Here is a 17,500-nt window from a genome sequence, read left to right as displayed (position 1 = left end):
CTCCCTCCCTCCCTCCCTCCCTCCCTCCCTCCCTCCCTCCCTCCCTCCCTCCTCCCTCTCTCCCTCTCCCTCCCTCCCTCCCTCCCTCCCTCCCTCCCTCCCTCCTCCCTCTGTCTTTCCTCCTCCCCTCCCTCCCTCCTTCTCTCTCTTCTTCCTTGCCTCTCTCTGTCTCTCCTCCTCCCCTCCCTCCTCTCTCTCTTCTTCCCTCCCTCTCTCTGTCTCTCCCCCTCCCCTCCCTCTCTCTCTCTTCTCCCCTCCCTCTCTCTGTCTCTCCTCCCCTCCCTCCCTCCTCCTCCCCTCCCTCCCTCTCTCTGTCTCTCCTCCTCCACTCCCTCCTTCTCTCTCTCTTCTTCCCTCCCTCTCTCTGTCTCTCCGCCCACCACCGGCCCCTTCCTTCTCTCTCCCTTCCCATGTCTCACCTCCCATGCCCCTTGGTGTGTCTGCGTCTTGAGGGTGAGGGTCCAGTCTGGTGTTGGGGTATCTAGCTGGGCACAGTGTGGCAAAGTGAGGACCACGGGTCGACTCAGCAGCATGCCTGATGGACCACAGCTCACCACCGGGCTCAGCACTGTCTGACTGCCCTCCGAAGGTAACCTAGAATAATATATAGTAATAACATGTTAGTAACACATAGTAATAACATGTTAGTAACACATAGTAATAACATGTTAGTAACACATAGTAATAACCCTGTCTCATCCATGACCTCCAACTGTAACCTAGAATAATATATTGTAATAACATGTTAGTAACCCTGTCTCATCCGTGACCTCCGACTGTAACCTAGAATAATATATTGTAATAACATGTTAGTAACCCTGTCTCATCCGTGACCTCCGACTGTAACCTAGAATAATATATTGTAATAACATGTTAACCTCTTTAACCTATGGGGGCGCTATGTCATTATTGGATAAAAAGTCGTGCCCGTTTTAAGCGCAATATTTTGTCATGAAAAGATGCTCGACTATGCATGGAATTGACAGCATTGGAAAGACAAAACTCTGACGTTTCCAAAACTGCAAAGATATTATCTGTGAGTGCCCCAGAACTAATGCTACAGGCGAAACCAAGATGAAGTTTCATACAGGAAATGCCTCAGATTCTGCCCCGGTGTCCTGTGTCGAAATTATTGCGTAATCTGTAGGTCCATGCGTGTTCCATTTCTTCAGAAGAGAAAATCAACTGCCATGAAGGATTTTATCGTCGATAGATATGTGAAAAACACCTTGAGGATTAATTCTAAACATCGGTTTGCCATGTTTCTGTCGATATTATGGAGTTAATTTGGAAAAAAGTTAGCGTTTTAATGACTTAATTTTCATTTTTCTTTTTACCCAAACGTGATAAAGAATGATGAAGAAAACGGACCGATTTGTCAACGCAAATAATATTTTTTGTAAAAACTGAACATTTGCTATCTAACTGAGTCTCCTCATTGAAAACATCTGAAGTTCTTCAAAGGTAAATGATTTTATTTGAATCCTTTTCTGGTTTCGTCCGCCCACGTGTTCTCGCACACCCCGAGAGCTTCTGGTCAGCGGGGTGGTGGCACCGGGATCCTCATCTCTCCCAAGTGGTCATTCTCTCTTTCTCCCCTTACCCATCTGTCTATCGCCTCCTTTGAATTCCATGCTGTCACAGTTACCAGCCCTTTCAAGCTTAACATCCTTATCATTTATCGCCCTCCAGGTTCCCTCGGAGAGTTCATCAATGAGCTTGATGCCTTGATAAGCTCCTTTCCTGAGGACGGCTCACCTCTCACAGTTCTGGGCGACTTTAACCTCCCCACGTCTACCTTTGACTCATTCCTCTCTGCCTCCTTCTTTCCACTCCTCTCCTCTTTTGACCTCACCCTCTCACCTTCCCCCCCTACTCACAAGGCAGGCAATACGCTCGACCTCATCTTTACTAGATGCTGTTCTTCCACTAACCTCATTTCAACTCCCCTCCAAGTCTCCGACCACTACCTTGTATCCTTTTCCCTCTCGCTCTCATCCAACACCTCCCACATTGCCCCTACTCGGATGGTATCGCGCCGTCCCAACCTTCGCTCTCTCTCCCCCGCTACTCTCTCCTCTTCCATCCTATCATCTCTTCCCTCCGCTCAAACCTTCTCCAACCTATCTCCTGATTCTGCCTCCTCAACCCTCCTCTCCTCCCTCTCTGCATCCTTTGACTCTCTATGTCCCCTATCCTCCAGGCCGGCTCGGTCCTCCCCTCCCGCTCCGTGGCTCGATGACTCATTGCGAGCTCACAGAACAGGGCTCCGGGCAGCCGAGCGGAAATGGAGGAAAACTCGCCTCCCTGCGGACCTGGCATCCTTTCACTCCCTCCTCTCTACATTTTCCTCCTCTGTCTCTGCTGCTAAAGCCACTTTCTACCACGCTAAATTCCAAGCATCTGCCTCTAACCCTAGGAAGCTCTTTGCCACCTTCTCCTCCCTCCTGAATCCTCCTCCCCCTCCCCCTCCTCCCTCTCTGCAGACGACTTCGTCAACCATTTTGAAAAGAAGGTCGACGACATCCGATCCTCGTTTGCTAAGTCAAACGACACCGCTGGTTCTGCTCACACTGCCCTACCCTGTGCTCTGACCTCTTTCTCCCCTCTCTCTCCAGATGAAATCTCGCATCTTGTGACGGCCGGCCGCCCAACAACCTGCCCGCTTGACCCTATCCCCTCCTCTCTTCTCCAGACCATTTCCGGAGACCTTCTCCCTTACCTCACCTCGCTCATCAACTCATCCCTGACCGCTGGCTACGTCCCTTCCGTCTTCAAGAGAGCGAGAGTTGCACCCCTTCTGAAAAAACCTACACTCGATCCCTCCGATGTCAACAATTACAGACCAGTATCCCTTCTTTCTTTTCTCTCCAAAACTCTTGAACGTGCCGTCCTTGGCCAGCTCTCCCGCTATCTCTCTCTGAATGACCTTCTTGATCCAAATCAGTCAGGTTTCAAGACTAGTCATTCAACTGAGACTGCTCTCCTCTGTATCACGGAGGCGCTCCGCACTGCTAAAGCTAACTCTCTCTCCTCTGCTCTCATCCTTCTAGATCTATCGGCTGCCTTCGATACTGTGAACCATCAGATCCTCCTCTCCACCCTCTCCGAGTTGGGCATCTCCGGCGCGGCCCACGCTTGGATTGCGTCCTACCTGACAGGTCGCTCCTACCAGGTGGCGTGGCGAGAATCTGTCTCCTCACCACGCGCTCTCACCACTGGTGTCCCCCAGGGCTCTGTTCTAGGCCCTCTCCTATTCTCGCTATACACCAAGTCACTTGGCTCTGTCATAACCTCACCTCTCCTATCATTGCTATGCAGACGACACACAACTAATCTTCTCCTTTCCCCCTTCTGATGACCAGGTGGCGAATCGCATCTCTGCATGTCTGGCAGACATATCAGTGTGGATGACGGATCACCACCTCAAGCTAAACCTCGGCAAGACGGAGCTGCTCTTCCTCCCGGGGAAGGACTGCCCATTCCATGATCTCGCCATCACGGTTGACAACTCCATTGTGTCCTCCTCCCAGAGCGCTAAGAACCTTGGCGTGATCCTGGACAACACCCTGTCGTTCTCAACCAACATCAAGGCGGTGGCCCGTTCCTGTAGGTTCATGCTCTACAACATCCGCAGAGTACGACCCTGCCTCACACAGGAAGCGGCGCAGGTCCTAATCCAGGCACTTGTCATCTCCCGTCTGGATTACTGCAACTCGCTGTTGGCTGGGCTCCGTGCCTGTGCCATTAAACCCCTTCAACTCATCCAGAACGCCGCAGCCCGTCTGGTGTTCAACCTTCCCAAGTTCTCTCACGTCACCCCGCTCCTTCGTTCTCTCCACTGGCTTCCAGTTGAAGCTCGCATCCGCTACAAGACCATGGTGCTTGCCTACGGAGCTGTGAGGGGAACGGCACCTCAGTACCTCCAGGCTCTGATCAGGCCCTACACCCAAACAAGGGCACTGCGTTCATCCACCTCTGGCCTGCTCTCCTCCCTACCACTGAGGAAGTACAGCTCCCGCTCAGCCCAGTCAAAACTGTTCGCTGCTCTGGCCCCCCAATGGTGGAACAAACTCCCTCACGACGCCAGGACAGCGGAGTCAATCACCACCTTCCGGAGACACCTGAAACCCCACCTCTTTAAGGAATACCTAGGATAGGATAAGTATTCCCTCTCACCCCCCCTTTAAGATTTAGATGCACTATTGTAAAGTGACTGTTCCACTGGATGTCATAAGGTGAATGCACCAATTTGTAAGTCGCTCTGGACAAGAGCGTCTGCTAAATGACTTAAATGTAAATGTATGTTAAATGTTTTTGTGAAAATGTTGCCGGCTGAATGCTAACGCTAAATGCTACGCTAAATGCTACGCTAAATGCTACGCTAGCCATCAATACTGTTACACAAATGCTTGTTTTGCAATGGTTGAGAAGCATATTTTGGAAATCTGAGATGACAGTGTTGTTAACAAAAGGCTAAGCTTGAGAGCAAATATATTAATTTCATTTAATTTGCGATTTTCATGAATAGTTAACGTTGCTTTATGGTAATGAGCTTGAGTCTGTAGTCACGATACCGGATCCGGGATGGCTCGACGCAAGAAGTTAATAACCCTGTCTCATGCATGACCTCCGACGGCAACCTAGAAAACACTAAGAGACAAGAACATCGGTGTCCTTTTTAAATGATTGTTCACTCTACCATAACTCTTGAACATCATTGAGAAACCAGATTGGATGTCAACATTTGAGCCTGCCTGACCGTAGAGAGACCGCAAGAATCATTTCACTCAACTCAAAGCGGATCAACAGTACTTTAGAGTAAACATGTCACGGAGAACTCATGAACTGAACATCAGTGGTGGGGTGAAGAAAACGTCATACTTGAGTCGGCCAGATCAGAGGCAGAGGGGATGACCAGTCATATTCTCTGTTTAGTGAGTCCTCCAGATCAGAGGCAGTAGGGATGACCAGTCATATTCTCTGTTTAGTGAGTCCTCCAGATCAGAGGTAGTAGGGATGACCAGGGATGTTCTCTGTTTAGTGAGTCCTCCAGATCAGAGGCAGAGGGGATGACCAGTCATATTCTCTGTTTAGTGAGTCCTCCAGATCAGAGACAGTAGGGATGACCAGGGATGTTGTCTGTTTAGTGAGTCCTCCAGATCAGAGGCAGAGGGGATTACTAAGGATGTTCTCTTGATACGTGTGTGCATCTGACCATTTTCCTGTCAAATGTAACGAGTACTTTTGGGTGTCAGGGAAAATGTACGTTAAAAGTACTTTATGTTAAACGTTAAAAGTACTTTATTTTAAAAGTTAAAAGTTAAAAGTACTTTATTTTAAAAGTTAAAAGTACTTTATTTTAAAAGTTAAAAGTACTTTATTTTAAAAGTTAAAAGTACTTTATTTTAAAAGTTAAATGTTAAAAGTACTCTATTTTAAAAGTTAAAAGTACTTTATTTTAGTTAGGAATGTAGTGAAGTAAAAGTAAAAGTTGTCAAAAAATATAAATAGTAAAGTACAGATACCCCCCCCCCCCCAAAATGACTTTAATAAATACTTTAAAGTATTATAACATAAGTACTTTCCACCACTGCTGAAGGTGGTCAAAAAAATCACCTTTAAAATCCCAAATAGCACCCTATTCCCTAAATATACGCATTTAGCATCGGCGCAAAAAAATCACCTTTAAAATCCCAAATAGCACCCTATTCCCTAAATATACGCATTTAGCATCATTAAAATCACCTTTAAAATCCCAAATAGCACCCTATTCCCTAAATATACGCATTTAGCATCATTAAAATCACCTTTAAAATCCCAAATAGCACCCTATTCCCTAAATATACGCATTTAGCATCATTAAAATCACCTTTAAAATCCCAAATAGCACCCTATTCCCTAAATATACGCATTTAGCATCATTAAAATCACCTTTAAAATCCCAAATAGCACCCTATTCCCTAAATATACGCATTTAGACCGTCCACTGCTTTACTCTTATTTTTTTATGATGTATGATACAAAAATAAACATCGGGGAGAAATATTTTGTTCAATAATATCATGTTTGAGATCGAACAATCAACTAATCAAAGAGTGAACAGTCAGGGGAGAATCTAAAATATCCACCAAATGTCACCGCACGGGGCCCACATTGATTTTGAGTCACTCTGATAGCATAGGAACAAGACAGAAGCCATGTCAAAATGTGTAGAATTGAAAGGAAACTAGTTTTAAAACTGTAAAATGCTCTCTCTGGAACATGTCATAATGTGTAGAATTGCAGTGAATTAGCTTTAAAACAGCAAAATGTTGTCTCTGCGGCCAAGAGGAGGGCCTCTAAATCCAGACCATTAGCCACGCCCACTACCACTGTGTGTGTCTGTGTGTAGGTACAAGGGGAAGGCCTCTAAATCCGGACCATTGGCCACGCCCACTACCACTGTGTGTGTCTGTGTGTAGGTACAAGGGGAGGGCCTCTAAATCCAGACCATTGGCCACGCCCACTACCACTGTGTGTGTCTGTGTGTAGGTACAAGGGGAGGTGACCTTGGATGAGTGTAGTTTACTTACGTGGTTTTCTCCCACTTGTTGATGGTGAGGTAGATCTCATAGAACTTCCCCTGAGGAATAGTACCTGGTGGAACCAACAGACTCACACCTGGAGAGAGGAGAGAGGGGGGAGAGGGGAGGAGAGGGGGGAGAGCGGAGGAGAGAGAGAGAGAGGAGAGAGGGGAGGAGGAGAGAGGGGGAGAGGAGGAGAGAGGGGGAGAGGAGGAGAGGAGGAGAGGGGGAGAGAGGAGGAGAGAGAGAGGGAGAGAGAGGGGAGGAGAGGAGAGAGAGAGGAGAGAGGGGGGGGGGAGGAGAGAGGAGAGGAGGAGAGAGGGGGGAGAGAGAGAGGGGAGAGAGGGGAGGGGGGAGAGGGGAGAGAGAGAGAGGAGAGAGGAGAGGGGTGGGAGAGGAGAGGAGAGAGAGAGGAGAGAGGAGGAGAGGGGGAGAGGAGAGGAGGGAGAGAGGAGAGAGGAGGAGGGGGGAGGGGGAGAGAGAGAGAGGAGAGAGGAGGAGAGGGGGAGAGGGGAAGGAGAGAGAGAGGAGAGAGGAGGAGAGGGGGAGAGAGGAGAGGAGAGAGGGGGAGAGGGGAGGGGGAGAGGAGAGGAGAGAGAGAGGGGGAGAGGAGGAGAGAGGGGGTAGAGGAGGAGAGAGGGGGAGAGGGGGGGAGAGAGAGAGGAGAGAGAGGGGGGAGAGGAGGAGAGAGGGGGTAGAGGAGGAGAGAGGGGGAGAGGGGAGGAGAGAGAGAGGAGGGAGAGGGGGGGAGAGGAGGAGAGAGGGGGAGAGGGGAGGAGAGAGGAGGAGAGAGAGAGGAGAGAGGAGGGAGAGAGAGAGGAGAGAGAGAGGAGAGAGGAGGAGAGAGGGGGAGAGGGGATGAGAGAGAGAGGAGAGAGGAGAGAGGGGTGGGAGAGAGAGGAGAGAGAGAGGAGAGAGGGGAGAGGAGAGGAGGGAGAGAGGAGAGAGGAGGAGAGGGGGAGAGGGGAGGAGAGAGAGAGGAGAGAGGAGGAGAGGGGGAGAGGAGAGGAGAGAGAGAGGAGAGAGGAGGAGAGGGGGAGAGGAGAGGAGAGAGAGAGGAGAGAGGAGGAGAGGGGGGAGAGGAGAGAGAGAGGAGAGAGGAGGAGAGGGGGGAGAGGAGAGGAGAGAGGGGGAGAGGGGGAGGGGGAGAGGGAGAGGAGAGAGAGGGGTAGAGGAGAGGAGGGGGAGAGGGGAGGAGAGAGGGGGAGAGGGGAGGAGAGGAGGAGAGAGGGGGAGAGGAGGAGAGAGGAGAGAGGGGGAGAGGGGAGGAGAGAGGAGGAGAGGAGGGGGAGAGGGGAGGAGAGAGGGGGAGAGGGGAGGAGAGGAGAGGGGGAGAGGAGGAGAGAGGGGGAGAGGGGAGGAGAGAGGGGGAGAGGGGAGGAGAGAGGGGGAGAGGAGAGAGAGAGAGAGAGAGATAAAGTGTGTGTATGACAATGTGTTACCTCTGTGTGTGTGTGTGTGTGTGTGTGTGTGTGTGTGTGTGTGTGTGTGTGTGTGTGTGTGTGTGTGTGTGTGTATGACATGACTGTGTGTTGCCTACCTGTGTTAGGGATGGCAAGGCGTCCCCCCAGGTTGCCCAGGGTAACAGAGGTGCTGTGACCAGGCTCTCTGGACAGTGTATGGTGCACGTCTCTGTCAAGGTCACATTCAAGTTCCAAGTGTTACTACACATACATAGCAGTCAATATAAACTGTGTTGGAGATGTGTGTGTATCTTACCTGTCCCGTACCATGGTGACTCCCATGCCAACATGTTTCAGGCTGAGGATCTCAGGATCGCTGTGGCCCTCTGCTGGTAACTCCAGGGATGACAGGTTTGATGAGTTGTACATCTTTATTTGAGAAGAGAAAAAAAAAAACATACACTGAACAAAAAAATATTACATGTAACAATTTACGCGATTTTACTGAGTTACAGTTAATATAAGGAAATCAGTCGATTGAAATGAATTAATTCGGCCCTAATCTATGGATTTCACATGACTGGGCAGGGGCGAGGGGAGAGAGGAGAGAAAGATGGGAAGGAGAGAGAGAGAGAGGAGTGAAAGATGGGAAAGAGAGAGAGAGAGAGAGAGAGAGAGAGAGAGAGAGAGAGAGAGAGAGGAGAGAAAGATGGGAAAGAGAGAGAGAGAGAGAGAGAGAGAGAGAGAGAGAGAGAAGAGATTCAGAGAGAGAGAGAGAAGAGATTCAGAGAGGAGAGAAGATAGATAGAGAGAGAGAGAGAGAGAGAGAGAGAGAGAGAGAGAGAGAGAGAGAGAGAGAGGAGAGAAAGATGGGAAAGAGAGAGAGAGAGAGAGAGAGAGAGAGAGAGAGAGAGAGAGAGAGAGAGAGAGAGAGAGAGAGAGAGAGAGAGAGGAGAGGAGACAGAGGAAAGAAATAGAAGGAGAGAGAGGAAGGAAGAGAAGAGATACACAGAGGAGGAAAGACAAATAGAGGGAGAAAGAGGAGAGAGGAGAGAAATGGAGGGAGAGAAAGAGAAAAGCAGAGGGAAAGAGAGAGAGGTTTATTAGTTAATAGCTTCTGTGTGTGTGTGGTTAATTCAGCCCTAGGCTGGGCAGGGGCACAGCCATGAGTATCGAACATTTCTGAGATCTTTAATTTCAAATCATGATGCGTAAATGATTCAGTATATATTATAAACCTTAAAATATGCCATTATAAATGCTGGAACAGGCTGGAAGTATAGTACAGAGTTACCATTTGAATGTATTGAGTTTTCAGTGCGATTAATGTTTCATTCACAGTACATTCACTCATTCATGTTTCAGGCGCCAATAAATATAACTTATTGAATTATTGAGTTTGCGAACATGTAATTAAAACATGTCTGAAAACCTGATGAAGACAGCTTGTTAACGTTGGCTAAATAACATTAAATGTATTAAATCAAAATGGATATCTTCTTTTCATTTGTATGAGTTTACAAATATACACCAAACATACACCATTCACCATACACCAAACATACACCATTCACCATACACCAAACATACACCATTCACCATACATCAAACATACACCACACACCAAACACCAAGCATGCACCATACACCAAACACAATTCACTATACACCAAACACACACCATACATCAAACATACACCATACATCAAACATACACCACACACTAAACACACACCATACACCAAACATACACTATTCACCATACACCAAACACACACCATCCACCAATTCACCATACACCATACACCCTAAACACCAAACATACACCATATACACGATTCACCAAACACCAACCATACACCATACATCTAAAACACCAACCATACACCATACATCTAAAACACCAACCATACACCATACATCTAAAACACCAACCATACACCATACACCCAAAACACCAACCATACACCATACATCTAAAACACCAACCATACACCATACATCTAAAACACCAACCATACACCATACATCTAAAACACCAACCATACACCATACACCCAAAACACCAACCATACACCATACACCCAAAACACCAACCATACACCATACATCTAAAACACCAACCATACACCATACATCTAAAACACCAACCATACACCATACATCTAAAACACCAACCATACACCATACATCTAAAACACCAACCATACACCATACATCTAAAACACCAACCATACACCATACATCTAAAACACCAACCATACACCATACATCTAAAACACCAACCATACACCATACACCCAAAACACCAACCATACACCATACATCTAAAACACCAACCATACACCATACATCTAAAACACCAACCATACACCATACATCTAAAACACCAACCATACACCATACACCCAAAACACCAACCATACACCATACACCCAAAACACCAACCATACACCATACATCTAAAACACCAACCATACACCATACATCTAAAACACCAACCATACACCATACATCTAAAACACCAACCATACACCATACATCTAAAACACCAACCATACACCATACATCTAAAACACCAACCATACACCATACACCCAAAACACCAACCATACAACATACATCTAAAACACCAACCATACAACATACATCTAAAACACCAACCATACACCATACACCCAAAACACCAACCATACACCATACATCTAAAACACCAACCATACACCATATATCTAAAACACCAACCATACACCATACATCTAAAACACCAACCATACACCATACACCTAAAACACCAACCATACAACATACACCAACCATACATCTAAAACACCAACCATACAACATACACCAACCATACACCAACCAAACACCAACCAAACACCATACACCAACCATACACCAACCAAACACCAACCATACACCAAACACCAACCAAACACCAAACATACACCAAACATACATCATACACCAAACACCATATAACCACACACCATACACTATACACTATACACTATACACCATACACGAACCACACACCATACATCATACACCATACACCATATAACCATACACCATACATACACCAAATATAACTATTATCCCATAAAATGTCAACATGTTTTTCTTAGCCAATCTGCTTCTGCTTGGGGTCTAAAGCACTTTGCTGATGTAAATGGCTTTATAAATACATTTGATTGACCTGAATTCACACACACACACACACACACACACACACACACACACACACACACACACACACACACACACACACACACACACACACACACACACACACACACACACACACACACACACACACACACACACACACACACACACACACACACACACACACACACACACACACACACACACACACACACACACACACACACACACACACACACACTCACTTTGATCTTGAGGCTGGGCAGGGGGTCCAGTAGGGGAGAGGTTGTCATGGGGATCTTGTGGTGACCATCGTTGGCACCCTGCTGCAGGGAGAAGAGAGGATCCCTGAAGGTACACGCTGTGGCTGTCAGGTCTGGGGGCGCAGAGGGGTGGAGGAGGTGAGGGTTGTCTGTGGGAGGAGTGGATAGCCAGGTTCAGAGATCATAGACCACCAGGTAAACAACAACATGTTGAGGAGAGAGAGAGACAGGTAATGGATGAGAATATATTGATTATATTGATTACTTGAAGATCAAAGTAAGAGAATTAGTGGTCTAGTTTAGAAAGCTTAGGAGCAAACTGAGGTGGTTAGGAGCAAACTGAGGTAGTTAGGAGCAAACTGAGGTGGTTAGGGGCAAACTGAGGTGGTTAGGGGCAAACTGGGGTAGTTAGGAGCAAACTGAGGTAGTTAGGAGCAAACTGAGGTAGTTAGGAGCAAACTGAGGTAGTTAGGAGCAGACTGAGGTAGTTAGGAGCAAACTGAGGTAGTAAGGAGCAAACTGAGGTAGTTAGGAGCAAACTGAGGTAGTTAGGAGCAAACACAAGTAGTTAGGAGCAAACTGAGGTAGTTAGGAGCAAACTGAGGTAGTTGGGAGCAAACTGAGGTGGTTAGGGGCAAACTGAGGTGGTTAGGGGCAAACTGAGGTAGTTAGGAGCAAACTGAGGTGGTTAGGAGCAAACTGAGGTGGTTAGGGGCAAACTGAGGTAGTTAGGAGCAAACTGAGGTGGTTAGGAGCAAACTGAGGTAGTTAGGAGCAAACGCAGGTAGTTAGGAGCAGACTGAGGTAGTTAGGAGCAAACTGAGGTAGTTAGGAGCAAACTGAGGTAGTTAGGAGCAAACTGAGGTAGTTAGGAGCAGACTGAGGTAGTTAGGAGCAAACTGAGGTAGTTAGGAGCAAACTGAGGTAGTTAGGAGCAAACTGAGGTAGTTAGGAGCAAACGCAAGTAGTTAGGAGCAAACTGAGGTAGTTAGGAGCAAACTGAGGTAGTTAGGAGCAAACTGAGGTGGTTAGGGGCAAATTGAGGTGGTTAGGGGCAAACTGAGGTAGTTAGGAGCAAACTGAGGTGGTTAGGAGCAAACTGAGGTGGTTAGGGGCAAACTGAGGTAGTTAGGAGCAAACTGAGGTGGTTAGGAGCAAACTGAGGTAGTTAGGAGCAAACGCAGGTAGTTAGGAGCAGACTGAGGTAGTTAGGAGCAAACTGAGGTAGTTAGGAGCAAACTGAGGTAGTTAGGAGCAGACTGAGGTAGTTAGGAGCAAACTGAGGTAGTTAGGAGCAAACTGAGGTAGTTAGGAACAAATTGAGGTAGTTAGGAGCAAACTGAGGTAGTTAGGAGCAAACTGAGGTGGTTAGGAGCAAACTGAGGTGGTTAGGTACAAACTGAGGTGGTTAGGAACAAACTGAGGTGGTTAGGAACAAACTGAGGTAGTTAGGAGCAAACTGAGGTGGTTAGGAACAAACTGAGGTGTAGACATGTAACTACTAGTGTTGAGGGAAGACTAGCTGATAGACAAGTTTGGAGATCAAGAACAGCTAAAAAAAAGGTGATTAAAAAGAATTGAAAGAACAGAGTGAGAAAGAGAGACAGGTAGAAACCGTCTGGTTTTTAGAAAACTATCCACGTGGAACTAGATGTCTGACCTAGACGACACGAGACAGCAAACCGTGGTGGACTCACCCTGTCTGGGTGGTTTATAGTTGCCGGGCTGGAAGGCTGTGGTGAGGGCGGAGGAGGAGTCAGTGATATCGCCGTGGAGATGGCGACAGTTGCGTCGGTATGCCAACACCCCCACACACAGCACCAGCACCACACACAGTAGCAGCGCCCCCACCAGGCCTGCGTACACCGTTACACCCATACCAGGGTCCATTGCTGAGAGAGAGAGAGAGAGAGAGAGAGAGAGAGAGAGAGAGAGAGAGAGAGAGAGAGAGAGAGAGAGAGAGGGGGTTAGGGCATTGCATGGACACACACGCCACACACACACACACACACACACACACACACACACACACACACACACACACACACACACACACACACACACACACACACACACACACACACACACACACACACACACACACACACACACACACACACACACACACACACACACACACACACACCAACACAGGCCAAGGGAAAAGAAGGGGCAAACAGACAGACATCCTTCTGAACAAGTTGAAACAGTCTAAGAGGATCTATTCTCCATTCAACCTTTCTCCTGTCTGAAGACACTGTCCTCAGGAGCTCTGAATAACAACAGCCAATATTGGATGATTGCAGTAGACTGTTGTTGTCATTGTTGAGTTGTTGAAGGTGAAAACATTCAGTTCTCCCACTACACCACCTCGCCAGCAGGTGTAGCTGTTGTCTACACTAGGAACGTTTGGGTAAAGGATGGGAGGGGAGGGGAGGCCAGGGATTAAACCTCACCAGTTCCCTGTTCTCTCCTCTGCACTTCTCTCCTGTTCCTCTCCCTCTCCCTCTCCCTCCTCTCCTCTCCTCTCCTCTCCTCTCCTCTCCTCTCCTCTCCTCTCCTCTCCTCTCCTCTCCTCTACTCTCCTCTCCTCTCCTCTCCTCTCCTCTCCTCTCCTCTCCTCTCCTCTCCTCTCCTCTCCTCTCCTCTCCTCTCCTCCTCCTCTCCTCTCCCCTCTCCTCCTCCCCCTCTCCCCCTCTCCTCCTCCCCCCATACTCCTCTCCTCTCCTCTCCTCTCCTCTCCTCTCCTCTCCTCTCCATACACCTCTCTCCTCCTCTCCCTCCCCCTCCTCCTCCTTTCCCACATACACCTCTCCTCTCCTCTCCCCCTCTCCTCCTTTCCCCACATACTCCTCTCCTCTCCTCTCCTCTCCTCTCCTCTCCTCTCCTCTACTCTACTCTACTCTACTCTCCTCTCCTCTCTCCTGCTGTGTGATCGTTTCTGACTAGCCTGCACACAGTGCTGCCTTGGCCTGCTTAGCCCTGACTCCACCACACTAACACAGAAAGAGAGAGGCGTAAAACAGGAGGAAGAGAGAAAGAGAGGAGTGGAGAACAGAGGAGCTGAGGTATTATATATGGGAAGATAAAAGGTGATTAAGAAGAGGAACAGGACTAGAAGTGAGAGGAGGGAAAGAGGGGAGGGATTAAGGTGAAAGGAGAAAAGAGGAGTGGAGAGGAAGAGAAGAGGAGAGGGGAAGAGGAGGGAAGGAGATGGGTGAAGAAGAGAAGGGAAGGAGAGAGAGGAGGGGAGAAGGAGAGGGGAAGAAAGGAGGAGAGTGGAAGAGTGGAGGAGAGGGGAAGAGGAGAGGAGGGAAGGAGAGGGGAGAAGAAGAGAAGGGAAGGAGAGAGGAGGGGAGAAGGAGAGGGGAAAGAGAGGAGGAGAGTGGAAGAGAGGAGGAGAGGGGAAGAGGAGAGGAGGGAAGGAGGGGGGAGAAGGAGAGGATGAGAGGAGGAGAGAAGTATTCAGAGGACAGACAAAGCAAAAAATGTACAGACTAAAGTACAAGAGAAGGAAAAGGTAGAAGAGGAGAGCCTGAGGTGCAGCGGAGGAGCGGAATGGAGCTCTCACGCTCACGTGGTGCGACAGGACTGGATCAGACAGCCGTCCTTACTTATTACCACAGGAATGGAACAATAGCGAATTAGGTGCATTACTGTAGAGTGTCCTTCCCCTGAGACCATGTCACATCCAGCTGAAGAACATTAGCATCACATGTACTGTAAAATATATTACTATATATTATTGATGACTTAAAACCAGATATAACATCAAGTCAGGTCCCTCAACAAGTCTTAATGCTCTAGTACTTCTAGTTTAAATGTAAAATATATTACTATATATTATTGATGACTTAAAACCCGATATAACATCAAGTTAGGTCCCTCAACAAGTCTTAATGCTCTAGTACCAGTCTTAATGCTCTAGTACAAGTCTTAATACTCTAGTACACGTTTTAATGCTCTAGTACCAGTCTTAATGCTCTAGTATCAGTCTTAATGCTCTAGTACAAGTTGTAATGCTCTAGTACCAGTCTTAATGCTCTAGTACCTGTCTTAATGCTCTAGTACAAGTCTTAATGCTCTAGTACAAGTCTTAATGCTCTAGTACCAGTCTTAATGCTCTAGTACCAGTCTTAATGCGCTAGTACCAGTCTTGATGATCTAGTACCAGTCTTAATGCTCTAGTACCAGTCTTAATGCTCTAGTACAAGTCTTAATGCTCTAGTACAAGTGTTAATGCTCTAGTACCAGTCTTAATGCTCTAGTACCAGTCTTAATGCTCAAGTACAAGTCTTAATGCTCTAGTACAAGTCTTAATGCTCTAGTACCAGTCTTAATGCTCTAGTACAAGTCTTAATGCTCAGTCTTAATGTACAGTCTTAATGCTCTAGTACAAGTCTTAATGCTCTAGTACAAGTTGTAATGCTCTAGTACCAGTCTTAATGCTCTAGTACCAGTCTTAATGCTCTAGTACCAGTCTTAATGCTCTAGTACAAGTTTTAATGTTCTAGTACCAGTCTTAATGTTCTAGTACCAGTCTTAATGCTCTAGTACCAGTCTTAATGCTCTAGTACAAGTTTTAATGTTCTAGTACCAGTCTTAATGTTCTAGTACCAGTCTTAATGCTCTAGTACCAGTCTTAATGCTCTAGTACCAGTCTTAATGCTCTAGTACAAGTCTTAATGCTCTAGTACCAGTCTTAATGCTCTAGTACCAGTCTTAATGCTCTAGTACAAGTCTTAATGCTCTAGTACAAGTTTTAATGCTCTAGTACCAGTCTTAATGCTCTAGTACCAGTCTTAATGCTCTAGTACCAGTCTTAATGCTCTAGTACCAGTCTTAATGCTCTAGTACCAGTCTTAATGCTCTAGTACCAGTCTTAATGCTCTAGTACCAGTCTTAATGCTCTAGTACCAGTCTTAATTCTCTAGTACCAGTCTTAATGCTCTAGTGCTTTTAAAAATAGATGATTAAGAACATCCAGGTAACTGCCAAAGTAAAGGAAACACGTGGAGTAAATGAGGGAAACAAAGTATATTGAAAGCAGGTGCTTCCACACAGGAGTGGTTCCTGAGACATTATTTTGGCTTCCATGGCTACGCCCTCATAGGATGACATCACTCCCCCCCCCACCAACGGGTGGTCACTGATTGGTTAGATGGACATGAAAACTATGTATGTAAACCATATATAGTAAACTATATATAGGTGAAATAAAAATCAATAAAAAATACCGTGGCCGTCTCAGTCGCCAGATCTCAACCTAAATAAACACTAAATGGGAGACTCTGGAGTGGCGGGCTGAGACAATGCTTTCAGTCACCATCAACAAAACACTAAATGGGAGACTCTGGAGTGGCGGGCTGAGACAATGCTTTCCGTCACCATCAACAAAACACTAAATGGGAGACTCTGGAGTGGCGGGCTGAGACAATGCTTTCCGTCACCATCAACAAAACACTAAATGGGATACTCTGGAGTGGCGGGCGGGTCACCATCAACAAAACACTAAATGGGAGAAGTGGCGGGCTGAGACAATGCTTTCAGTCACCATCAACAAAACACTAAATGGGAAATGGGTCACCATCAACAAAACACTAAATGGGACTCTGGAGTGGCGGGCTGAGACAATGCTTTCCGTCACCATCAACAAAACACTAAATGGGAGACTCTGGAGTGGCGGGCTGAGACAATGCTTTCAGTCACCATCAACAAAACACTAAAATAATTTCTCGTGGAAGGAAGAAGAAAAGATTTGAAGGCTAGTAGGGTTTTTTTTTCAGACACAGACCACATCTCCTCAGCCTTACTCTACTGTCAAGCCCTGGGGGGGTTCAACCTCGGTTCTTTGGTTCAGAGCCTTGCGTTACTCTCTCAGAGTTGACAAACTGCACAAGATTGGACAACAGACAGAACCAGGGTGGACAACAGACAGAACCGGGGTGGACAACAGACAGAACCGGGGTGGACAACAGACAGAACCAGGGTGGACAACAGACAGAACCAGGGTGGACAGGAAGGTGAGGCTATATCTGCCTCTCAAATGGTACTCTATTCCCTATGTAGTGCACTACTTTAGACCAGGGCCCTATGG

The 17,500-nt window shown here is 47.1% G+C and overlaps 1 protein-coding gene across 1 annotated transcript in view; it reads right to left on the bottom strand.

The window, feature by feature from the left end:
* LOC124048062 (netrin receptor UNC5B-b-like) overlaps window positions 1-17,500 on the bottom strand; it is a 175,252-nt gene that overhangs the window by 16,733 nt on the left and 141,019 nt on the right. Inside the window, 6 exon segments of the mRNA XM_046368457.1 lie at window positions 420-594; window positions 6,576-6,663; window positions 8,107-8,198; window positions 8,286-8,398; window positions 11,386-11,552; window positions 13,101-13,295. Coding sequence (XP_046224413.1) covers window positions 420-594; window positions 6,576-6,663; window positions 8,107-8,198; window positions 8,286-8,398; window positions 11,386-11,552; window positions 13,101-13,295 — 830 coding nt within the window.

The sequence above is a fragment of the Oncorhynchus gorbuscha genome, linkage group LG11, assembly GCF_021184085.1.
Source record: "Oncorhynchus gorbuscha isolate QuinsamMale2020 ecotype Even-year linkage group LG11, OgorEven_v1.0, whole genome shotgun sequence".
In the NCBI taxonomy this organism is placed as follows: domain Eukaryota; kingdom Metazoa; phylum Chordata; class Actinopteri; order Salmoniformes; family Salmonidae; genus Oncorhynchus; species Oncorhynchus gorbuscha.
Note: the sequence above shows the minus strand (reverse complement) of the source record. Positions and strands in the feature narration are given on the sequence as shown.